Genomic DNA, 13,595 nt, shown 5'->3' on the forward strand with positions numbered 1-13,595 from the left:
CAGTTACAAGATCCTGGTGTAGAAAGTAATATTAAATAAATTCTAACAACAGCTTATCAAGCTTAAACGTGCTGCTGTTGTTCAGCCGCTGGTTTCCTCTTTCTGGTGCAAAGTGGGCCAAAAGCAAACAAGAGACACGGACTCGCAACAGAAAAGCTGATCAGCTGATCATTAAGCAGTTTCATGATTGAAGTAGCAGCAAGAAGAGGCAGTCGCTTGTTAAGCTTAACGCAGGAATGCTTTACAAACATTCAGAGATGGACTTATACACTTGCTTTACTTCTCTCGGGATAACTTTGTCGGAGATGAAATGCCGGGTTGCTAGCGAAGCTCCACATGCTAGCCAGACCACCGACAGGTCCAGCATGCCACAGCCGCTCTATCACGTGATGCATACTGCTTCGACGTGCTAACGTTCTGAGGTGAGTTATGGCATGTTGCAAGTTTTGTGAGGTGCTTTCGTGATATTTAATGGATCGGATTACATTTTTTATTTTTCTCCGATATCCGATCCAGTAATTTAGGTCAGTATCGGACCGATACCGATACGTAATATCGGATCGGTCCATCTCTATACTATATACCTATTAACAGGAAGTTATCTTTTTAGATCCATTCCCTGGTTCAGAAGCATGAGTGGAAGACGACAAAAGTGCCACCAGATTAGATATCAAATCTTAGTGCTCCATCTCCTGGGATCATGTGAGATGTTCATATATATTATTTCAGAACATGTCTGCACATGTCCATCCATCCCTCAGGAACACTGAGGCATGGCTTTGGAGTTTGTTTTTTTTGTTTTTTTTTAAAATGCATGATCACCTAACATTGTTTAAACCAGTTGTAGCGTGTCGGTGTACACAGGGTCAATCTTAGCAGGCAGTAGGACAAAGGTCAGAGCCTCTCTTAGAGAACTAAAGAGCCACAGAGCTGAGATCCTGTGTTCAGGCCACCAGAGATCAGTTTTATTTAACAAAGTTTCTACTACAATATGTACAAATGTATTAAAACAGAAAACCTATGTGCAAAAGACGTGCTATATAACACCACATCATGTCATTTTATCACATGTCATGTTTCTTCTAAGCTTCTCAAAAATATTAGTCAGTTTTGTCTTTGTCTGCCTTCATTTTTCTATTTTCATGTGCTCCTGTAGTTGAGGGGCTCCAAGTGTTGGAGTGTGTCACTGTTACACCACGATGGTGCGGAAAAAGTCGGCCACAGTGGCTGCCTCAAATCTCTTCAGACTCTTCTGTCTGGGCTGGTAAGAGGCCAACCCCTCTAGGGCGGGCCGGGCCTGTCGCTGGTCGTCACTCGGATTAGATAGCGGCTGGCAAACTGCAGGTTCCACTGGTGTTTGGCGAGGATTTTGACGCAGTCCTCTCTGGAGCAGAGGCTCAGCGAGTACAGCTGCTCCATCTGCAGAGAGAAACAAGAGGAGCAAGTTCAGAAGGAGAAAAAACCCACTGTGGGTATGGAAGCAGCACAAACACAAGCAGCAGTTTATCGTAAGCTGCATATAACATGTACACAGACTGCAGATTTCCTCTCTTTAAATACTTGATGGTAAGTTTATAGTTAATAAGTATTTCTTTAACATGCATGAACAAGCCTGTAAAGCACAGCTGGATTTCCTGGTAGGGCTACTCTGGACACAGATTTACTGTTGGTTACATATTAAACTCACCACTGTGCTGCCCTGTGATGTCCTAGCATTAAGTGCACAAACCAGACGATAAATAGCTGCCATAATACAAAATCTATGGGACGAGCGACCTACTTCTGTGACAAGACTTGTGCTGTATTAATGTGCATATTTTGACTACTGTTACCGTTTATGTGTATGCTGGATAAGCAGTATATGTTAACATTATTACTTTGTCTCTTATATCGTACATATACTGTTTTGACTTCCCTTGATGGCCATTTATATTTTACATGTATAAACTGGATTCCTTTGGCTCATATTTTATCATTAGCTTCACAGAACAGGTACAGGCAAGTGCGATTAAAAAAAAATTAATTTTAATTTGATGGTCTGACCTTTAGTTGCTGTTCAGCTCGTACTGGGTTCCAGTCATTTCGTTGAAGTGCGTTATGAACCTCGTCCGTGGTCACGCCATGTACCGCCTCCATAATCTGAACAGAGCAATGAAAACAGCAGACAGTGAGCAGGAAAACTGGAATTACTACCAACCAGACAAGCTGTAGTTTACATCAGTGTAAACTCTGAAGGAATTTAATTGGTGAAACATGGCCGCAATTTGTCCTTCTGTCCTTTTATGTGGCATGCGGGCCGCTTTGAGGGTTCACACAGGAGCGCGTTTGCTGTCACATTTTATTTGTAGTGTGAACGAGCAGACAAAAAAAAAATATATATATATATATATATATATATATATATATATATATCATATTTGATCAAAAAAAATCGGAATTGAGCATTAAGACCTGCAGTGTGAACGTAGCCTTGGTTGCTAAAAAGCTGATGTGGACTTGAACTGGTTTTGCAACCACAGCTACCGCCATCTGTTGGCCTTCAGATATAATGCAGGTTTGAGACACTTGCACATTTTTTAAAAGCAGAAGCTATGCCCATGTTTTATACTGTCTATGATTCAGCAATAGCCAGAAAATGAGTTTTGCACAATATATGATGTCACAGTGAAGTTGACCTTTGCTTTGTTTGAATATAAAATGTTTTCTTTTTTATACCATGCGATATTTTTCAGGTAAGCGTTTGTTTCCACGAACAGGTTTTACTGACCTTCACTTTTTATCTAAATTCAGTTTTATCACTATAAAAAGGCATAAAAATCATGTTGATCTGTAGGAATCGCATCACTTGCCTGTGCAATGAGACCCTCTTTTGTGTTCTGAGGCCCTTTCTCCCGTTCTCTTATTCGCTCCCGATCTCTCTCCCTGCTGTCTGAGTACTCATCCAGCTGTGGGGTAGAGCGTGCCAGCTGGGCCATTTTGGCGAGGTTGGAACCCCCAACAACCTGCTGAGGCTGGGGTTGTGTAGGGGGAACCATTTGCTGGGGCAACGCGCTGCCCTGGCCTTGGTTAATCCTTTGGATTTTTCGAAGCGCTTTCAGGTTGGGAGGTGGCGGTCGAGGAGGGGCAGCGATACTAGCCTCGCTCAGCCGACGAGGATCCTGTTGCATCACCGCACTGTGAGTCGGCATCACAGGAGGAAGGAGTTTTCCGTGCTGATCCACTCTGAACACCCCTACTGTATGAGCTCGGGGCCGATGTCCACCTAAGACTGACTCCAGGCTCCTAGTCATAGCTGAAGACAAAGAAAAATATTTTTAATGTGTAAAAACTATCAAGTAGATTAAATTTATACAATAGTCAGACAGTTAAGACAAAAAGCAGGGCAAGTGCTGCTTATTGCTCTTCAGAAAACCAACATATTAGTTCACACATTAATCATTTTCCCTTCATACATGCATTTCCTTTACTGCTAATTGAATTCAGGGTTGTGGTGGTGCTCAATCATCTACCAGCTATCACAGATCACCAGTCTGTAGAATCCCCAGTTAATCTAACATGCATGCATTCAACACAGTCCTCTTTGGACAGCACCGTTATTCCGCATTCCAGCTCCTACCAAGCTTCCTGATTGAGCCACCAGGGGGCAGAGTTGCTAAACAAAAGTGAGCAATTTCTGGCTGACATGAATTTGAAGCTTTATAAAAGTCTAAACTTTTAAGAGTTAAGATTGCATTTGCAAATAAATGAAAGCATAATTGTACAAATATAATAACACATATATATGAAATGATCAAGTCTTGCCTTCAGCCTTGGAAAAAACCCTGCAATATTAACATAATGACAGTCTATTCTATTTTTTATGCTGACTTTGTATTTCTCAGAGCTGTACCTGGTTGTTTTGATCACTACATTTTAAACCCACATGTATTCTTAGTTCCTACCTGCCATTTTCTGCAGATTGGATCCCTCCTTCTCCCTGCTGGGTCCTGACCTCCAGCCGCCACCAGCTCTGTCACCACAGTAAACGCATTAGACTGACATCTTTAGTTTACATCTTTAAATATATTAACTAAAAACAGGAAACAGCTGAGTGCTGTGCTTATCATTGTACAATAAAACTCAGTGACTCAGGGACCTGAGATGAAAATGTACATTTTTTTTCTTTCCAGGACACAAAACTTGTCAGTTAGAATAACTCTGAGAGTTATCACTGAAACCTCTTTTTCACCTGATGTGTTGACCTGATTTTGTATCTGGTCAACACATTATGAAGAAGCAACCACCCCAAAATTATTAAAGACTCAAAGATATTTTAAAAAAAAACAACGTTAGGGAGGAGTGAATGAGGGTTATCACTGACTCGTCCGGGTTCTCAGGCGTTCCCCAGGAGCGCTCAGGGTTGACGTCTCCGTGCCCGGTGTGTTGCAAACTGCCCTTTACTGGGGTTGAGATGTAGCCACCAGGGTTAGGCCCGGAGCTGCCGGAGGACACTGCGGCAGCTGCAGCAGCAGCTGAGGGGAGTGATGGGACAGTGAGGCTTGCAGGAAACCAGCCGATGGCCAACGTCCTCTGGTTCTGCCCCCTCCACTCACTCAGCTCCAGACTGCAAGAAGAAAGGGAAAACAACTGGTTAATAAGGAAACGAATTTCCTACATGCCAAACAGAAGTCAGTAAAATAAATGACTTCCACTGAGAGTTGGGGTCCCAGTAGAAAAAAAAATCCCAGCATTTTATTTGTTTCTATCAGCTGGCACCGCACATAAAACCAAAACAAGCCCACGAGGTAATTAACAAATAATGCTGGCAATGACCTTGGCCACTTATGTAGGTTACATCTCAGGCTCCCTGCAGAAATCTAAATGAGGCCTTCCACTGACATAAAGCTTCCCTCTAAAGTAGCTGAGAGTTATGTGTAATCAGCTTACTTGGTGGTCATTTACAGTGAAAAAACAGTATAATGATTAGCACAATGATTATGCTTCCATTAAACAAAATATAATAAAATTCTGATAATGATGTAATATGAAACACTCCATGGGATTACATTAACTACTCGCTTTGCTAAACAAAGTGAGGTTAAGTGAAACTGGACCATTACTCATTCTGTTTGCAGACGTCACAATAAACCCGTGGTAAACAAATAAATAAATAAAACTTAACTATACTACAAAAGCACTATTGTTGCCTGGATACCATGTCACGGCAGTCTGTATCACGTAAGGAGTTACATTACATCAGTGGGCTTAACTTCCAGCATTGTCAGTCACTTCTGAAGAGAATACTTGCTGTGTGATAATCTTATTTAACTTTGGCCTTTCCCTGCATGACTACAATACCTTTATTTGTAGATTTTTGTGTCGGAAACAACAAACTTCATGAAGTTTTTCAGATTTATATTCAACCAGATTGGTGGAAGAAAAGACTAATCATGACGCAGGTAATACCAATAGACCCATCAGACGTGTTACGTAAAATAAAAACAACACAGGGAGGCGAGTTTCAAAGCTGCTCGACCTGTTCAGCAAAGTGAAATGCATTCGAGGACTCGCCAAGAGTGGAATGTCTCTTTAAGAGCGGGCTGGTTCAAATCCCCGTCTCATCTCAACAAAGGTCCATTGTGCGAGCTAAAGTTTTTCCTTTACTCCTCTTTCGTCCCACCCACCCACCTTTCGCTCACCCACCTGTGGTCGATGACAGTCACAAGGTCGTTGGGCAAAAGTGTGAGCTTTCTGGGTTCTGCAAATTCTCTTATTGCTTGCACCTCTCTGGGTTTAGCCTGTGGAGGAAGACAGGAAAGAATTGATGTGACGTGCAGAAAAGTGTGCAGACTTTCAGGCATATTCATGAGGCAAGAACAGCAATCTCTTCTTTGATTTGAAATGAAAAGGACAAGAAAAGCTTCAGACCTCCGCCACCATCGCGCTGAGCTGGGCAAAGCTGGGTCTGTCTGCAGGATTGCATGCCCAGCACTTTCGCATTACAGTGTATAGCTCCAGAGGGCAATCAGGTGGCTTCTCCAGGCGTTCGCCCTCCCGCTCTACCCGCCATAATATCTAGTTGAAGAGTGAATGTCAGTGATGCTAACACACTGAGTCATAGAGCATGCCAGAAAAACAAACAACATAAGGGCGGTGATACACATTCCAAACATGAATGACAAATACCTTGTCGGCATGCACACAAATACAGAAAAAGCATGGCGTCAGTGTTCTGACAAGTGCTTACCTGCCGGCCCGACAGACCAAACCAAGGCTCTTCACAATAGGTGAACATTTCCCAGAGAGTGACACCAAACATCCACACGTCTGAGGAAAGGGAGAAAGAGCCGATGCGAAGACTCTCTGGAGCACACCTGGAGAGAAGGGAGGCAGACAAACCAGAAGCAAAAGAAAGAGTTATTGGTGTTATTAGTGAGAATCTGTTGTGACTCTAACAAGATTTCTAATTATTTCCCACTCAAGCTTCAAATTTCACCCAACTGCCCACCATGCAAACGGTATCCGTCTGTGTGCCGACATGATGTAGTGATCTTTCTCCTGGTTCAGGCCTCGCATCAGACCAAAGTCCCCGATCTTCACCATATCCTTGGATGCCAGCAGTACATTTCTTGCAGCCAGGTCCCTGTGGATGAATCTCCTGCTCTCCAGGTACTCCATGCCTGACACAATCTGCATAGCAAAGAGCCAAAGGCGGACCAGAGAGAACTCATACTGACGTGCACGCAGGGTGTCGTAAAGTGAGCCCAAGGCGGCCAGCTCTGTTACCTAGATAAAAAGAATAAAAAGGATTTTTAAAAGAAATCCGGCTCCTACAAAACATAGTAGTTTGAATAGATCAACGAACTATTTCTAGTTTACCATCTTGAGGGGCTGTGTGAGCACCACACCATAGAGTCGTATGATGTTGGGGTGGTCTAAAGATTGCATGACGGTTACTTCTTGAAGAAAGTCTTTCAGTGTGTCCGCCTGCCTCGACATACTGCTCCTCAGCGATTTAACTGCCACAGCCAACTGAGGAGAGGAAGGGGATAAAGACAGATGCTCAGTTTTAATCAGGCATACAGACCGACACCTCACTTTAACAAGCCAAAGGGAGGCAGCTGGTGTGTACACGCCTACTGTTCCAGGGTATAATCATAAAAAAAAAAAAAAAAAAAAAAAAAAGAACATGAAAGGTAAACTGTGCTACCCTGAAGTCACCTGCTGGTATTTTCTTTCTTTCTTTTCTTGTTTTTTTAAGCAATGGCTAACAATATCTAGGGTGTAAGGATGGAAGGATAAGTTATCAACTAACCTTAGCAAGTTTGGTTTGCAAGGTGCAATCAAGTGGCAAAAAAGTTAGGTTTATACACAAGGGCCATAAACTGCAGTTCTTCTAAGGATCCCCCCACCACACACACACACACGCACGCACACAAACACAGTCAATTATTTCCCTTTATAACGGTGGCACAGAGGGTGATTTTTTTTTAACTCACAGATTTATACATTATTAAGGTTTAAACTGAGGAGTATGGCTTCTCTGACTGACAAGCACATGTTTACTCTGGCAGCTATCGCTATCCGCTATGAGCAAACTTTGACCTTCACTGAGTCATTTTTGGAGCGCTTTTAATTTAGCTTCCTGACTAACACGGAATGCTATGTGATTAATTATACTAACAGTCTGCTAAAGAAGTATGTGCTCCAGTTTTTTGTGAGTGTACTATGCGAGTTATACTTTAGCCAGTGGATGTACCTGGCTAACCAAGCTTGCTAGCTTGATTAGCAAGGTAGCAAGACCTTGCACAACACAATTACATTCCAATGGATGAATTGGAGTGATGTTATGGTGATTATGTCCACCTTTTTGTAAACAGTCCTGTCCAAAACCATTGGCCAATAACAGTTTTTAAAACTTGTGGAATCTTTGTAAAAGCCAAAACAATTATTAATTGTTAAAGACAAACTTTGTGCCACTGCCAAAAGTTTTGGTCACGACTTCAGTTTCCGGTCTGACAACATCTATAGAGAAAGTCCAGCAGATCTGTAAAACGGCTTCTCACCACTCTTCCAGTGGGTGTATGCCACTCTCCCCTCTTCACCACCCCAAATGACCCAGAGCCCAGTCTCTCCGCCAGAATCAGCTCACTGTCTTGGATAAGACAAGGAAGAGCCCGGACACCGACTTCCTGGCCCTGTGCTTGACCACCTCCAGTTAACGGCTCCCCACTGAACACCTGTGTGCATCATTAAATCAATAAAAATGACAAATTGAATATCAGGCTTAAGAAAGACAGTTAACACATAACACTCCATAACAAAGCTAATGCAAATGAAGTGTTTTGGACCTTCGGCACCCGTGACCGCACGCGCACGCTCGACTTGTAGCGTTTTAGAGCGTCCCATAGTCTTCTTTGTCCTGCAAGAAAGAAAATACAGACATGTTTGCATTTTCTGTGACTGTATATGAAATATATTTAAATCAGCAGTTTCTCAGTAAGTAATTGTTGCTTTCCTTATTCTACACCCTTCTGAAATGGTACACGCTAAATAAATAACTGTAAAATTTTCAAATAATAATTGATAATAAACCTATGCAATAGTTGCTGCTCTGTGTGACAGTATGTTGAAAACTAAGTAGCGCTTGTATGTTAATAATCTTAGCTGTTATTAACCATATTAACTTAAGCATGCAAACAAAGTGAATTCATTTGCATTAGAAAACATTTCTTATTATTTTAAATTAGGGGGAAGTCTGAGAGGCCAGAAGATGTGGCTAAGAGAAAGATTTCTTTTGTGTTAGACTCTTTATGCAAACAGGTTTTAAATTCATCGATAAATAAGGCCTACACTGATTACTGCAGGTAAACAGGGGACAATGCTTTTATTTGAGGGCCACTTAAAGCCCGTCTTTCTTTTGTGACTAACCATACCTCCATTACTGAGCCTAAGGGGAAATGTTTTCAGTCAGGGGGAGCGGTTCCTATTTATTTACACCCAGGATGAATGATCAGAGAAGATGATCAGGCTCACCAGGTTTGCTGATTCCTATCTGCTCCAGATCGGCCTCTTTGACGTAGCCGAAGTGCTCAATGCGAGTGATATTGAGGCCATCTCTGAGGCGCAGGTAAAACTTCTCCAGCTGGACTTCAGCTAGGAGTTGGTATAGCCATTGAGTGTCCTGGTCCATCACCATGACCTGGCTGACCTTCCTGTTGGGGTTATAGGTCAGAGGTTATAAGACAGTGGAGAGAATTTCTGTCCTGTTTTTCTTTCTCCTGGAAAATCTAATTTTGTTTTAGTCGATGGAAAATTCTTAATAGGACCAAAAATCCAGAGAGCTGAGGATATCACACCAAAAGCTCACAGACAGACAGACAGACAGACAGACAGAAAATCATTATTATTTTTGCATATGGCTCACACTTCGTCAGATACACAAATCATGTCACAAAGAGACATAGTAGGGTAAAACGTAATGGAAGATGCAGATAAGTGAAAATGAAACAAAGGTACCGCAAACACATACCAGCATGACGTTGCATAGAAAAAGAAAAAGAAATAAATACTTGTGACCAAGGTCTGTATCTAAAAGATGGACATGGCTTTTGAGTCTGAAGAGTGAAGCTGACGTGGAATGGTCTTCAACATTTGCATGTAGTAAGCCGTTATGTTGTAAGTTGTTTAGATGTGCTCGGGAAAAGAAAGACTACATTACTGCATAAAACACTGCTGGTCACATCTTCCTGATTGGACCGCTCAGTACACCTGACACAACGACGAAAAAGTATCTGTATCGGACTCTAGCTCGACAGTCTGCTGAACCACCAGTGCACCTGCCTCAAACAGGCTCTCCTCCACACTCGTCATTTACAAAGTGGTTTACAAACCCAAACACTACAGCTAACAGGTGGATTTCCTGTTTGAGTGCAGCTAGCAAACACTGAAGAACCATTTACTGCTTTGGAGACAGAGAGTGAATGTGAACAGCCTATCCTTGCTTTTTTTAACAAAAAACTCTTTGCTTCAGCCAGGAGCAGCACAGAAATGACCCTTTTAACTGCTTTTTATTAGTTACTGTTCACTAGTTAGCTCATGTAAAATATTAGCAGCAACCAACCAACCCAGTGATGTCATGTTCTCTACTTAAACTAGGTGGCGTTACACATGCTCTAAAAACTTCCATTTTAAACATTTATTTCTTAAATCCAGCTTCACAGACAGAGTCAGATCTGTGACAGTCTCGAAAGCAGGGCTCCATGGTGTAAATGAGCCTTTATACATGTAGTCTTTCATGTCTACTTTAATCTGGGGCTGACTTTTGATGCACATGTTGCCACCTTGCCGCTTTGTCCCTCAGTTTCTTAGTCACATCCAGTCTAGCCTTCAAAATGGGACCTCATAAAAAGACGAGTCGACGCTTGTGCGTGACTAATTTTGAACCTCATAGGCAACGATCCTGGTGCTCTGTGAAAAACACAGTTGGAAACTTTAGCTTGTCTGAGGTTTAGGGGCACCAGTCTAACCGGATCCTGTTCGCACAGCATTTATATAACTGCAGAAGTGATAATGTGCGTTGTAATAACTCTGAAACAGTTGCATGACTGCGACTGATATAAGGACTCTGGTCATATTTAGTTCAAATTTACCGTCGTTAGTGCTGATAGTTTTGAAGCTCTTTGTGAGTGAAACAGAAGGAGTGTGTGAATTTGAATAACTTCCTCACTACAAGAAACGAAATGTTAAATGTCAGCAAATTCTTCTTTTATGAGCCATGCTGTTTGGTTCACTGGAAGACTGTACCGCCATAAAACACTTGCTTATCACCAAACTAAGCCGAGCAGGAATGAGACAGGGAAGGCCTTCAACATTCCCCGTCAGCTCTTCTGAGGAAAAAACAAAACAAAAACACCTAGACTTAGCAACTACTTAGTTTTCCTCATTCTAACAGCCATGCAAAGGGTGCAAGAGGGTACTAGCCTGGGCTTGCATTAAATTTTCTGGGGACAACTCCCAATTAAATGAGCACTTACTGCAAGTTCAAATCAACTCAATTCCCTGCAGATTAGTTAATTAATGAAAGCACACACACACAAAAATGCACACCGGTAAACATTGTCTTTGTGTACACAGTGATGAATATTTAACCTGTCGCCCAGCTGCTGAAATCTCCTCTCAGTCTAATGGCACGTGAACCCAAGGAGTTCAACTATGAAGTTAGTCTAATGTGGCTCAACAGTCACGTGTAGCACTCCCCCACCTTTAATCACACAGGCAGCTTTTTTTCCCTTCCCAACTTCAAATATCCAGTACAGGTGCATATGTTTACACTGCAGCAACTTAGGAATGAATCAAGATGAAACCGACAAGGAAGTGCAGAAGAGGATTACTTTCCAAAGAAAGTGCATATTTTTAGTCGTGACTGAAAAATTATAGTCCACAGACACTCTGATCTGTGATTGAAAGGGTGCAGGGTGTGCCTCCGAAAAAAAGGACACTATGTCCATTAAGAGATTAAATTTCTTACCTGGGCAAAAAAGCAGTAATTAGTTAGCATACTAATATGTACAGTGTGTAAGTAGACAAATAACTGGAAAAAAAAAAAAAAAAGAGTACTCCGAGAAAAAAGATAATGTAGTTTATGTGGCATTATATTAGTTGCCTTTCTGGATCTGCCATATAAATAGCTTGGCGGTTTAATTATTAGTAAGCTGCGTGCATCTATTTTAATACAATGATTATATATTTTGTAGCTGTATTGAAAACACAGCTGCCAAATAAATGTAAAAAATTACTAAAAAGTGGCGTATTTTATGTAGTGAAACACGCTAGCATAAAAGCAACATGTAAGTAAACTACACAGTACTTTAACAAAGACATTAACTCTCAGAATTTGTTCTTAATTATTCTACAAAGGAAATGACAGTTGATTACAAAAGGTACATACACAGTTTCACATTTCATAATAATAATAATAACAATAATAATAATAATAATAATTAAAAAACAATTTCTGCAAACTTACTTATATTATTGAGTTCTTGTTAAAACGATTTAGTCGCCGGTTGGTGGCTCTCTCTTAACCACAGACGCTTCGAGACAAGTGCTCCATGTTTGCGGTGAAACCTGTAACGACGTCGACGACGGTGCTTCGCTTCAAATCAAAGCTTCTGTCTGAGCCCGAAACCCGCTCTTCTTAAATCACCATGTGACAGATCCGGGGTGTTTTTACTCACAGGTTTGCCCGATATTACTGTGTTTCCCGGAGACAAGTGGATAAGTCATCTACCTGTAAGTCTTCGGGTTCCTCCCCCACCTCTTTCCTTTACCTCACTAGACCACACCCCCTCCGTCACTCCTCTCACCTGAGCTTTGAACACGAGAGTAAACCTGAAAGGGTTAGAATAACCAAGTCAGGCTTCACCCCATGTTGTCTGAGTGATGTAAATGTATTAATGTGTCAATCGTTGGGAAGTTCTTTATTTTACTTAATTTTATTGTAAAAAATAAATAGAGAAATAAATCAATAGCACATTTAAACGTGCTATATGAATACTTACTAAACAACATGATTTCATGTTTAAGTATAAATATCAAATCACTTGTAAGTATTTTTTAGACAGAAAATGTAATTATATAGCTACTATATTAAAATGACTTAAGTTGTAATATTTTATCTGCTACAGTGGTTTGAGCTCAACTAAAACTGTTTTCATTAAGTTTATTTGTATAAAACGATCTCTAAATAAAAACTAATATATAAGGGTCGACAGTTTAGTGAAGCTGATAAAGCAAAATAAAGTCTGTCTTATTTTAGTTAAAATATTAGCTCATTCTATTTTAACGTTAGCTTTGAAGCTAATAGCTTTTCTTATGTGCACTTAGCTTATGTGCACTTAAGAGCAGGTCAATTTATTGGCAGATAAACATTAGGCAGCTAAAACTGCTTAAAGTTTCAGAAAAGTGTAAGTTGCTTAAACAGTTCTAGCTGATGTTGATTGTAATAATTATAATAATAATCATCATTCCACATTGAACACATGTTGCCTGTATGTAACTTAATTCTCTCAAAACTTGCATATGTGACAGAATTTGGTTCAGTCGATGTGTGTTGTCTTACTAATACATGTACTGCTTGTAATGTGATTACTTTTGATCAGACATTGACTATAGCTTGAAAAGAAGATAAATATTCTTTTTTGGTAAAGAGTTTGTAAACAACCAAGTTTTTGTCACTGTATACTGAGGATATTAAGAATCACAAGATGAATTATCCATACATGATAAAGCATCATAGGCCTGGCAAAAACTGCTAGGCTAGATGCTTCCTATGAATAATAATAATTATTATAATGATAATGGAAATAATATAAAAATATAAAAAAGACAACTTTCAAAAAGATTAGAAGGTTTAATTAATATGTCGTTAAATTACTTTTAGTTTGAATCTCTGACTGTGTTACTGAATGTATTACTTGCCTTGATCAGGAAATGACCATACTGAATCATAACACCACTCCACGTGAATAGTGTTGTGATTAATTTAAGTTAATGAATACTAGAGTACAAACTGTTACTACAGTGTAATTAACACCATTGTGTTACTCTCAAGA

General features: G+C 40.6%; 1 protein-coding gene across 1 annotated transcript; it reads right to left on the minus strand.

The window, feature by feature from the left end:
- Positions 1-936: 936 nt before the first annotated feature.
- Positions 937-12,315, minus strand: tnk1 (tyrosine kinase, non-receptor, 1). The gene is made up of 14 exons (XM_040009829.1): positions 12,008-12,315; positions 9,016-9,194; positions 8,331-8,401; positions 8,046-8,219; positions 6,859-7,011; positions 6,488-6,765; positions 6,227-6,353; positions 5,908-6,054; positions 5,683-5,777; positions 4,361-4,603; positions 3,942-4,009; positions 2,850-3,292; positions 2,044-2,139; positions 937-1,419 (listed from the first exon to the last, which is right to left on the minus strand). Exons 2-14 carry the CDS (start codon positions 9,176-9,178, stop codon positions 1,282-1,284), a joined length of 2,196 nt encoding a protein of 731 aa, XP_039865763.1. The 5' UTR covers positions 9,179-9,194; positions 12,008-12,315; the 3' UTR covers positions 937-1,281.
- Between the last annotated feature and the right edge of the window lie 1,280 nt (positions 12,316-13,595).

This window comes from Simochromis diagramma, unplaced genomic scaffold (genome assembly GCF_900408965.1).
Source record: "Simochromis diagramma unplaced genomic scaffold, fSimDia1.1 OVJJ01000274.1, whole genome shotgun sequence".
NCBI classification, from domain to species: domain Eukaryota; kingdom Metazoa; phylum Chordata; class Actinopteri; order Cichliformes; family Cichlidae; genus Simochromis; species Simochromis diagramma.

Bases quoted from the DNA above. Each gene is read 5' to 3' on its own strand.
- tnk1 (XM_040009829.1), bottom strand. From the start codon at position 9,178: ATGGTGATGGACCAGGACACTCAATGGCTATACCAACTCCTAGCTGAA. The intron at 7,012-8,045 runs GTGAGAAGCCGT...TCCTCTCCTCAG, and splicing joins ATACACCCACTGGAAGAGTG to TTGGCTGTGGCAGTTAAATC. The intron at 6,354-6,487 runs GTGGGCAGTTGG...CCTTCTCTCCAG, and splicing joins AGACGGATACCGTTTGCATG to GTGTGCTCCAGAGAGTCTTC.